The 12,033-nt window shown below is 39.5% G+C and overlaps 1 protein-coding gene across 1 annotated transcript; it reads left to right on the forward strand.

The window, feature by feature from the left end:
* The first annotated feature begins 3,917 nt into the window (after positions 1 to 3,917).
* Positions 3,918 to 7,220, forward strand: LOC587513 (histamine H2 receptor-like). The gene has a single exon (XM_011664680.2). It carries the CDS (start codon positions 4,608 to 4,610, stop codon positions 5,811 to 5,813), a length of 1,206 nt encoding a protein of 401 aa, XP_011662982.2. The 5' UTR covers positions 3,918 to 4,607; the 3' UTR covers positions 5,814 to 7,220.
* The last annotated feature ends 4,813 nt before the right edge of the window (positions 7,221 to 12,033 follow it).

Genomic DNA, 12,033 nt, shown 5'->3' on the forward strand with positions numbered 1-12,033 from the left:
ATAATGATAACATGATAATAATGTAAATAACAATGATAATAGTATTGTACATTAACTTTATACCGCATACAATGTCATTATGAATATCCCTTTATACGGGATTAACCCACAGTTCGGCAGATCTTACTCAAAGATATCACGGGATTTCAGAAAGTGAAATTACAATAACGTAGCAAAAAATCGAAAGCGCCAAAACAATGAAACTGGCATTCGCAATGTCAAATACTATCATAAAACATGTTCCTTTGCAATCATCAGCAGTTAATCAACGAAATTGTAGTCAAACATGACTGAACAACCGATAACGGACGGGGGAAAAATGCTTAGAATACCTAAAAAGATTCTATGAAAAAATAATAACGAAGCTGAAAACCTGCCCCAGAAGGGAATGAAAATAAATAAAACGCTTCGAAAATAGCTGGTCATTAATTCAACCAAATGGCCTAAAGTGAATAGATGCATACATGGATGTCCGAAACTGATATCGGGTGATGAAAGTGAGACGGCGAATGAAAGATGAGGAAGCGAGTGGTTTAGAAACCAACGAAGAGGGAAGGATGGAGACGAGGATGAAAAGAAGAAGGAAAAAAAAAAGCGAAGTTAATTTCGAATTGGCCACGAGCGATTGCACTGATCGATCAACAACTTTATGATATTTCTCTCACGCATGATTAGTATCTAGCTGGAGTCAAATCTCAAATTAAAGAGAAGGTTGAGTTCTGGAAAGATAGAAGGTAATTAGTGAGCTGTCTCATTGTAAACCGCTTTGGATTAGTATTATACGAGAAATGTCCCCTGAAATGCATTGCTCTTCAAACGCCGTCATATTTTAAATGTGTTCAGAAACGGCTGAAAAGTTTGAACTAAACTTGCACGACAAACGTGTGTGTTTAGTCAAATGTAGCCATTTCCGGAAATTGTGTTCTTGATTTTCAGCAAGACTAAACTAATTTATCATAATGAGAATTCCCCAAAATCACTGTTTAATATTATGTCCTGGTTAGTTAACGTCTCCAAATTCTTCTAGACAGTTTCTTCCTTAATGCAATATTGTGACCACAACTCTACTCTCTCTTTAAAAAAAAAGTCTTCGACTTGAGAGAGTATGGCTGAGGAAGATCTAATGGCAACACTTCCGTCGCGCGGTTTATGGAAGTTTTAATCCCTCTCCATAATGAATTTTCGCGGAATCCGAATCCATTTTCTGCAGATTTTTGACTAATTCATAATTTATATTCAAAATGTCCTAGTTTCGAATACTATCATTTCTCCAAGAAAACTACAGCCTTGCAACCCATGCTTTTCACAAGGATTGTTTTCGGCTTTCTGTTTATTCTTGTGATTATTTACTCTGATGCGCGCAAGACGAAAAGCTTATGCATGTCTGTATTTGTTGCTATTTTTACCTATACACTAAATTAGAAACAATGATAAAGGTTATAACGATTTACGAATTTGACCTTTCCTTGCCAGTGCTTGCCGTACTTACAACCCTTAATTCAAATACGACAGAAATTGCTTTCAGGACGTAAATAAGTGATTGTACCCATATTGCATTCATGAAAGGTTCTGTTGCCTGGAAAAATTAAAAGGAAGTACAGAGATAGTACTAATAGTAGTAGTAGTAGTAGTAGTAGTAGTAGTAGTAGTAGTAGAAGTAGTAGAATAAATAGTAGTCGTCGCTTTTGAAATGTTTTCAATAGTAAGAGTATAGAAAAATACGGGAATCGGGAAAAAATTGTTTACATTAAAGCAAAGACGGTTTGGGAGTCGTTAGAAGATAGTGATGGAATGGGTGCTGTCAAAATGTCCTATTCCTATATGAAACATATTAATAAATATATATTAACACCTTGTCAGGGGCATTATACGTGCCGACATTTTCACCAGCAGTTTCACCCCTACCCTTTTCAGTAAAAATACGCATGGGTAATATAGAATAATACCGAACATTTTGCGGCACTCGGTTCAGGGTTGCCTCTACCATCATCAGGTGACATTCTCACTAACCCATTTTAGTGACATTTCCATCAATATTGCATAGTGTGCAACATCCTCCTCGACCAGCCATATGTCCCGCTGCGTATTTACCATTGCAATTAAAGGGTCGTCCACATTGTCGGGGTGGCACCGCATCTGTGGTGTTCAGAGCAAGGCTCAGTTGGCAGTTGGGACAGTCCCTTCTCAAAGAAGTGTCGAATCTTTCACCTTGCGAGTATCTCATAAAAGAGCGGTCATTGAGGGGAGGGACAATCCTTGCACTGGGTAGAAGGAAAAGAAACCACAAACCGCATTATACGAAGACACCGAGGTAATAACTCGGCCGGGACTGTGGAGCACCGATCGATCTTAATCAAATCTAAAATGCTAAAATTCTATTATGAAATTACTTTCCATGTCCGCTCATTGTTTCTCCTCTTCTCATTCTCTTTCTCTTTCCATTTGCGCAGTTTGCAGAAGGAACACCGATCTGCCGCTTGTGAGAACAGAAGAAGGTGCTGATTTCTACTTCGGGATTTTCGTCGCACGCAGCTCTTGTCTGGCGCCGCGGTGGTGGAAAGGAGGGAGATAGGAAGTTTCTGGAAAATGTTTGATTGTCACCCGAATCTCCAGAGCTTTGCTTACAATGAAATGTAAGACAGATTACGATGGACCTGTCTCTATATCATATTGTAATTCGTCAGTAGATGTCAGTCACCCAACTGAATCTAAAGTTCGGATCTCTGTCTTAAATCGGAAAGTTGTATCAACGGGCTAAATTGCATCTGAAACCACGGATGATATTGTTGATGCCTTTGAAGGAAACAACCGTTACCGACCGCTGTTTAGCTGTAGAGGTTCGACGACCGTCACAGTCACAGGACGGATGCTCCATCAATGTCCCCTACACGCGATATCTGAATTCCGTTAGGAGCAGACGACTAAAAAGTAACTATAATATCTACAACGTTTTTCTCGCGCAAGTGGAAAAATGATTAAAAACCGGAGGAATATGTGAAATCGGAATATATTCATTTGAATGTTTATGCACTCGTGTGGTCTTGACAGATGAAGGCCAATTACATTTACAGATCTGACAAGATCCACGTGTACTTTTCGATGTGAATCACAAGAGGGGAAGAAGAAGATAGAGACAGAGAAAGAAAGAAAGATATACAACTTGCCCTTCTGCGTCGTTATGTCATTTGGAAGTAATTGGTGAGCGCCCGAAGCGACGCGAGTGAGGTGCGTGTTTTGATTTCGTCGCTGTTTCTTTCACTATAATCTTGCGCAGCACCTGTCTTCAGATTTACATTTACATTTCTCGTTCGCAAGAATTAAAGCAACCACGCGGAAATATTAGGGAATATCGAGGGAGTGTGAAGGAAGAAGAGATAGAAGTGAAATAAAAGGTTCTTTTCTCCTCCCCCCCCAAAAAAAAAATCGTACTTGTGATTTTCTTGTCCATGGCTACGTAATAACGCAACGCAAGCGCTCTTGCATAAAATCGGGCGAAACGCCTGCATGCATCTTGCGCCAGAATTGTCCGGCATTTGTGTTTCTCCCCTGCTTTTGGAGAGGTGATTGTGGATTGGTGAACAACGATTAGCATTAGATTGCCGCCGATGGGAGCCTCCGAATGTCACGCATGGGTGAGTTTGCTTCATCCTGCATCCACTACGTCCGAATCGGTTTAGTCGTTTCCATAGCGATGGATTTACCCGAACGAGAAACAGTATTCAATCAAGGGAAAGGAATGACGCGTTGAGAACGCATTTTCCTGTCTTTTCAAAACATTTACAGTCATCGTTACTTCATATCCAGGCGCTGTACTGCTTAAACTTGACTGCTTTCATATTTATCATACTTCATACGCGACCCTTCGGTAGCAGCTGACATATCAATCTCGGACACGCGAAAGGAAAACAATTGCATCGTAAAGGATTATTGCATTTTATCACGTACAGTTTTTAAACTCATTTGACTCTTGGAACGGAATGATTGTACGCCGGCACGCAGAAGGCCGCATAGCATACCTACACCAAAGTCATGCGGTCTATTCAACTGTTGCACCTCATTGAGAGTCCAATACTTTAAACCCCATCGCTACGTCGCTAATTCTCCTGAGCCGATTACTATCTGATGAAGACGATTGCAAAATCGATGAACAGAGCGTATCAATTTTCCAAGCGGAGGTGAAAACGAAAGAAAAAAAAAAATCATCGCATGTCTATGTTATGATGATTATCTTTCAGTACCATGACAACCATGTATTTCTAGATTGTATGATTTGTGCTCTTTTACAAAACCGGAGGTGGAAAATGGATGTCATTAATGCCGTTTCGGAGCATTTACCGTACAAACGGCCCGTGCTCCCCTGAATAGATTGAAATTGATATTCTACTCGTTCTCTCTCACTCTGCTCGATTATTCTGGACTTTTCCGCTTTTGTTTGTTGCTAATGTGTATGACATATCGTACCCTGCCTTTCCTTTTTTGAATGACAACGCTTCCGTCCAATTGGGCGAGTTTACGGAGATTCGATTGATACCGGAAGTTGGGAGCAGTTTCCCAATAAACATCGGCGCTTCCTGACATCCTCTTTTAATGCTTCTGAGAGGAAGAAGATGGAGGAGGTAGACTCGAACTACACTCTGATATACTACGATAACGACAACGACTCGTTGGCGCTCTCCGAGTCAACGTCGGAGGGATATTCAACGGGCGTCCTTGCCATCATCGGGGTCGTACTTGTCATCATCATCATCGCCACCATCTTCGGAAATATCCTGGTCATACTGTCGCCGACCGTCAATCGCAGGTTACGTAATGTCACTAATATGTTTATTGTGTCGCTTGCAGTTGCCGATTTGATGCTGGCTGTTCTCGTTCAACCTTTCAGTGGGCTGATGGAGCTGCGCAATCAGAGATGGAGTTTCGGGGCCATAGTCTGCAATCTTTATGTGTCTTTTGATGTACAACTCTGCACTGCTTCCATTCTCCACCTATTTGCCATCAGCATCGACCGGTATATCGCAATTAGCGACCCCATGAACTATCGGAAGCGCCTGACGAGACGAAAAGCGGTGATTACGCTCATCATAGTCTGGGCAGTGTCGATATCAATATCATTTTTACCGTTGCATCTCGGTTGGAACACGGCCTCGGGAGAGATTCAGAACTTCGCGCAGCCGGAAATGTGTTATCTTCACGCGAACACATTCTTTGCTCTCTTGGACGGGCTCTTACTTTTCTACCTACCTCTGACAGTCATGTGCTGTCTGTATTTCCGCGTACTGAACATTGCGCGGAACCAAGCGCGTAAAATCAATTCGCAGACTGCACATGTGTCGGGGCAGTACAACGGAAACGTCAAGAATTCGTCACGCGAGGTCCTGAAAGCGCCAAAACCACGTGCTGGCGTGGACGAACATCGGGCGACAAAACTGCTCGGCGTTATCATGGGGAGTTTCATCATCTGTTGGGTACCGTACTTCACCATCTTTACATTTATTCCTTTGTGTCCCTGTGAGGTGCCGCAGGCCCTGTATTCGGTAGCCCTGTGGTTGGGGTATTTGAACAGCACACTGAATCCCATCTTGTATGCCGCGCTCAACCGCGAGTTTCGAAAATCTTTCCGAAAACTCTTGCGACTGCGACATTTTAGAAGGCGCGAGAGCAACACATATATCTCGCATCTCGAACTGACCACACCCCACCTTCTATCGGGTCAGAACGGCGGATGTAGTACCTCGGCAAACATGAGGGGAAGGTGGGTAATGGAAGACCGACCGATGGGGACTCAAGAAAGAGTTCTAGAGAGAGCAGACTAAGCAATGTGTGCTTGAACGGTGTAAATGGGCAATAATTCACCTTTTCGTGATGGAAAATATATCTTTGTGTATTTTACAATGAAAATTACCACAGTTTCGCGCTCACGTATATTATAAGTTAGCAAACAAATTGGTATTAACTGGATCAATGTCCACTAAGTCGACATACATATCACACATGTTTCAGCACGATTGATACCACTACAGCTGGAGTTATAGTTAAAGGTATAGTAAATCAGCAAGTGTATTCAATCATGAATGAAATAAATAATATTTAAACACGATTGTCAATCAAGCAGAAACTGATATAATGTAGAAATGAGAAATACAGCATGACTACAATCCGAATAAGATAACCTTACAAATCAACTGTTTCAAACAATATTAATAATATTATTAACGAAAATGTTGATAAAATGTATTTTTGGTACCAGTTATTTATAGATAGGCGTTTGATAAAATAGAATTATGATGGAAGATGCTAGGGAGTAGGTATACAAAAAGAAAATAGTTATGATGCAATCATTTGGAGTTTAATTATATCATGACTGGGTTGTAAAGTGATGTGAATTTGAAGTCCGTAGTACAGTACTAAACATAATCGCAGACATGAGCATAACGTGATGTTAGCCACTTTATGTACCATGCTACAATCAAGTTTGTTTTCTTTTCAATATCAATCTGTTTTAAAGAGTTTTGAAATAACCAAAAATTATGTAGACCCTAGTGGCCATTGAGTATACAAATAATATGTTTTGAAAAGTTTGGTTACAAGTAAAAGTGTCTGTGTACCCTCGTGCCCAATATATGTTAAATCAAATCATTTTCAAAGAGTTTCTTAATTAACAATATTTTTGTCTATCCTCGCAGCTATATATCAAACTTTTTTTTTGAAGGAGTTCGGCAATGCAAGAATGATTGTGCATTTTAAGTATTATTACATCCCTGTAGCCGTTATTGTAATAGCACCCCAGTTTTGAAGAGTTTGGTCATGCGCAAAAAATTATGTCTGTGCTGTTAGCCATTATTTGTAATTTCAATCAGTTTTGAATAGTGAATCAGTAAACGTTACTTTATATCAGTGCGGCTATTCAAGACTAGCCGCAGTCATTTAAGTTCCCAATCAAATCCATCTTGAATGTCATGTGAGGCGATGTCAGTTTTCCTTTTCAAAATGTTAGTTTCGATCCAAGCGTCTTGATCTCAGTCATGCATAATTATATTGCCATTTAAAAGTTTAGGCCCACCATCGACAACGAGTGATGAGATTCAATAAGTAAATCACGGCATACTGTTTGGGGCAAGGGATCTATGTGTCAGGTTGCCGTCAAAGCACCTGATCTGTAACCTAATTGTACCGCTCTTCTTCTCCCTCTGTCCCCGGCGTTATCCTCCCCCCAGCGAACACGCGTGCTTTGAACAGCCGCTGCACCTGCGCTGTGCAACATCCATTTTCCGTCTTAACCTAAAGACCAACATTCAGCCGAGAGCAAGGAGGGCGTTAAGTCATCTCAATTTAAACAGCAGTAGTGGCGTTCTGGCTATGAATACCCCAAATGCGAATTTCCTTGGGGATCTTTCCTTTTTTTTACGAGAAGCGCAGCACCAAAAGCATCTCGTCAACTCAGTAGTTTCAAGAGATATGTTCATGACTGCTAGCTGTATCAGAGCAATTTTTTCATTATCAGTTTCTGGACAAACCTTGCTTGAATAACAGATTCTAATGGCCTTTATAGGTGGGCCTCATCGACAATTTATGTCACATGAAAGTGAAAGCGTTCCCGATGGGTTTGTTTTGCCAAACACAAATTGCTTCCAAATTATACCAATTTTGTACGTAGTGATTCGAATACACTGGAAAGATATTTCCGTTTTATTGAGTTAATTTGTCTGTGTAGAGAGATGTTGGTGTTTATGTTAGTTCGCTTTAGGAATTTCAGCTAGCTTGTCGAAATTGGCATCGATACACTTCTTGATTTTTGTAAAACTGTTGCAGGCGATAATTATCGCCGCCTAGTCTTGTGAAGAAAATCGAGAAAGAAAGTCTGTGTCAACCGAAGTAACATTCGCATTTGCAATTAAACCTTATCCTGCAGTAGATTGATTGTTTGAACTAGTAAAATAAAAACAATCTCACAAAAACTTGCTGGAAATCATCTTAAATTAAAACCACAACTCTCATTTCCACATAGTGACATGGGTTAAGCACATGCTGTCGGGCCTACTTAATTTGATTTCCTTATCTTTCTATGCTCATTACTCAGCCCCTATACATTTTCTACCAAAATCGTTTGGCCTATGTCATTTATTTGTAATCTTGAACATTCAGTGAAGGTTTTGTTGGATTCTGTGAGAATTCGTCTCGGAACTCCAACTTATCTTTAAGGTTTGTTGAGAGATGTACTTTGAAAGATCATGACGCATTACCGCATTCTATTCTCCTCAGGGGACCTTTAGGAAGTCATTACATTTGCACCAACATTCGCGATGACATTTGAAATCACCAGAGGATGAAATCATTCATCGTAACTGAATGGTGATTTTAATGGCTTCTTATCCGGTGATTATGACGTTATGCATGGTTCCAAGTGAGCGATTCGAGAGAGGCGCGGTGTGCAGGTTTATGTCGCTGTTAGATTGAACCCTCATGTCCGTTGCGCACCATGCGTCATTAGACTGACGGAAGACTGCGCCATTGACTGGTCCGATCTTCGACGCATCATGTGGGGAGGGGTGTCACATCTGACTAAAAAATGATTACCCAAGGAACACTGAGTTGAATTTTTGGCGTATGTGTTAACGGCCTTCACACGCTTCATTAGCGCAAGTAATAGCGTGAGTAATAACGCAAGTAATTACGCAATCGCAATGACGCCTCTTGTGCATCGGGTCTTAGACGGATTATGATATTACCATTCGTCGCTCGCCCTCTTTACCCCCCCCCCCCCAGAAAATTATTGATGGGATTTTAAGAGATATTGCTCTTGCAAGTGCACTCATTATCTTTTTCAAAATAAAATGACATTTTACCTTTTGATGCAGTACACAAATCCCCTCTAAGTATTCAAGAAGAGAGTGAAAACATTTGTTTTAATTATTGATTCATACTTAGCTCCCTTACAAGATATTTGTTTACACTTTAAAAAACATTGAATAGATTGATTATAAGATATTTTCTCTCGACACATTTTCATTGCATGTGATTGCGAAATTCGGACCTGACTTGATCCGTTAGATTTTTTTGTTAATGACTGGTCGACTTCATTTTTCACACCCCTTCTCCTTTTAATTGAATACATAATGAATGACGTTGTATTTCATTACAAATTTAACTCAATGACTGCGGACAGCTAGCGGACAATGCACGAGCCTCTGTTTTCTCTCTCTATTTCTATCACAACAATTTTATAAAGTAGCCTGAACAAAATATCAATGAAATCTCATTCAGTGAATGGGTATGGTAATGATTCAGCAAACCCAAGGGGAGGAGAATGCTAACTCGTTAAAACCTTGCATGTTTAGTATATTTTCAGTAGAAGCAGTTTCAAGAATGAGACATGCCTCGTATGAAATATTCACGAGGATAATTGGACAATAATTTGAAATCAAAATAGAATCTGTCTAATAGCTTGTGGTGTGACTTGCGGGTTGCATTTAGTATAGTTAAGTTTACTCCCAAATAAATTGAATAATTTATTTATGGAAGCAAGAAATAGAGAACGAGTATCTATTACAGTTCATCTTCTTTCAAGGTACATGTATTACTTAACGTGCCCTGGTTTTAAAAGCCTTTAAGGACATTAAAAGTTTATAAAGCAATTGACACGATTTGGAAAACGGTGAAATTTGAGAAAAGACTCTGTATTTAGTGCCCGGATAGCTGTGTAGGTTAAATATTCTATGCTACATCGTATTTCAGTACAGAATTACGAACAAAAAAAAAGGTTTCTCTCGTCCATCTTTAAAAAAAAACATTGTTGGGACAAAGTGACGGACGAACAGACGGACAGACTGAACTCTGAATTGAAATCAAATAGAGGCTAAATATACAAAATATGACTAGAGGTATCTTTAATTCCTTCCATTATGTTTGATTAAGATATATCATAAGCGGGTTCCTATGGCAGCATTTCAGTTAGGCTACCACATGGTGTCTCCGAAAGACTGAATTAGTGCAGATGTATCATGTGAAAAAGAAATGTATAAGTATCGAGCATAATCCCACACATTGCGACATTTAATTGATTTGAACTGTCGCCTGACTGTATGAGACTGTATCTTCTACTTTCTTTTAAAACTGATATCACGTTTTGTTTAAATAATACAGTGTCTTAAAAATGCCCGGAACAACATCCAATGTTATCCGTAAGCTATCCTTGATGTACTTTTTAAGAACCCCCCCCCCCTCCCGATTTTATGGTGGGTACTCAATATTCAATATTCTAGACCATTCAGGGGCGGATCTAGGGCGGTTTAACCCCCCCCCCCCCCCCCTTGGCAAAAAGCTAGATCCGCCCCTGCCATTATTGTGATTTTTCCATATCATCCTTCTATGTTTAGTACGATATGACCTGTCGTTATGCCAACATAAACGACAGGCTAAACAGCTGCCGAAGTCTCCCAAAATAAAGTGCTCATGTAAACTTATAGTGAAGACTTGACAGTGCGATGTGTTCATGAAATTTTATTCGTCTGGTGTCCTTTATAAGACACTTGTATTTCCGGATGTCGTGTTCAGGGAATAGGCAGACCCTTCTCACGATGGTACATCGTAAAATCGATGGCCAAGTGGAACGCCATCGTTTAGAAAAGCCATTACCAAAAGGACTTAAAGACAGACAAAGACAAACTGCTTGACCAGAAAGCACGTACCGTACTTCCCTTGCAACTCGGTTGTGTTTTATTGACAATTATTTCAGAACGGCGATGCGGAAAATTGGCACCGGCCAAGCGGAAAAATTCACAAGCTTTCCCGGGGTGCTTTCAATCTTCACGCTAGTTTGACATTGAAGACTTGACCAGGACTGATGTCCATTACTATGTAGATGACGTGGACTATTACGATGACGACCCTTGACTTGAATCGACATCGACGAAGTCCCACAAGACGTCAATGTTTACGTTGAATTTCTGTTTTTCCGACCATGCCAACATACACTCGGTATTGAATTTAAGTTTTGTTCGGACCCAGATTAATGCATTATGTATTTGTAGTAGCACATAACTCTTTTCAAATTTTGTATTTTTTCCACTCCTAGATCTTTAATTCAGAAATGCCATTACGTTAAAGGTATTACAAAGTTTTGGTATGGGGTCCTGAATTTGGTTCAAATGAACATATTGGACTCATATGCGGCCCTACAATATTCATTGATCGTTGTCCCGGTCGAAATCGAGTCTAAAGTTATGAAATTATAAATAATAAACTCTTTATGTTGTATAGCTCCCTCTCAAGGTCAAGATATCAATTTAGTTATGAAACAATATTTCTTGACTAAAATCGACCGATTAGCTATTCCCGTTTGGAAATTATATATCACAACTACATATTCTGAGATTTTCATGGTCGCAGCTACCATTGTACGGCCGTAGGCGCTATTTGAAATTTATCACAATTTACCGGGAGCACCGGTAAATTTTTATATTCAATTTTTCTCGAAAACAGAAGTGTTTTAGGGGTTAACTTTTTTGGTGCTTATAATACACCCACAGGGGCATCCAAATAAATAAAAATTGTAAAGATTCACTATCCACCCAATTTTCAAAATTTCCCCAAACTTTGTATTGCCTTTAAGTCCTCATGCTGATGATAAAAAAAACAAACGAGATTAACATAATTGCATTTGATTTTTTACGCATAAAAAAAATCGAAGATCTTATTCATGTCCATGATAATGTTAAAAAAATGAATAAGGACAAATCTAAATCAATCCATTATTAGATTTATTTTTAGTACAAAAGAGGAGAAAATGTCCGCGATAATAATCAGCATTTCATCTAAAATAGCCATTTGGCTCAGAGACTTGGGAACACATACTGATACATGTATTTTGTTCCCCAAAATTTGTATTGTTTATGTGGCCCATGTTTTGGCTTAAATTGCACCAACTTTGCGTGGGTGGAGTCAATATTTTGTTTGTGAACCGAAATGCGTAAAACACAGGCAACAACAATAATATAAATACGACATTTGACAACTGTGATATTACTTGTTTTTTAT

Source organism: Strongylocentrotus purpuratus, unplaced genomic scaffold (genome assembly GCF_000002235.5).
Source record: "Strongylocentrotus purpuratus isolate Spur 01 unplaced genomic scaffold, Spur_5.0 spur5_scaffold_15, whole genome shotgun sequence".
NCBI lineage: Eukaryota > Metazoa > Echinodermata > Echinoidea > Camarodonta > Strongylocentrotidae > Strongylocentrotus > Strongylocentrotus purpuratus.

What these genes read in the sequence shown, in the direction of transcription:
- LOC587513 (XM_011664680.2), top strand. Translation starts at nt 4,608, where the DNA reads ATGGAGGAGGTAGACTCGAACTACACTCTGATATACTACGATAACGAC.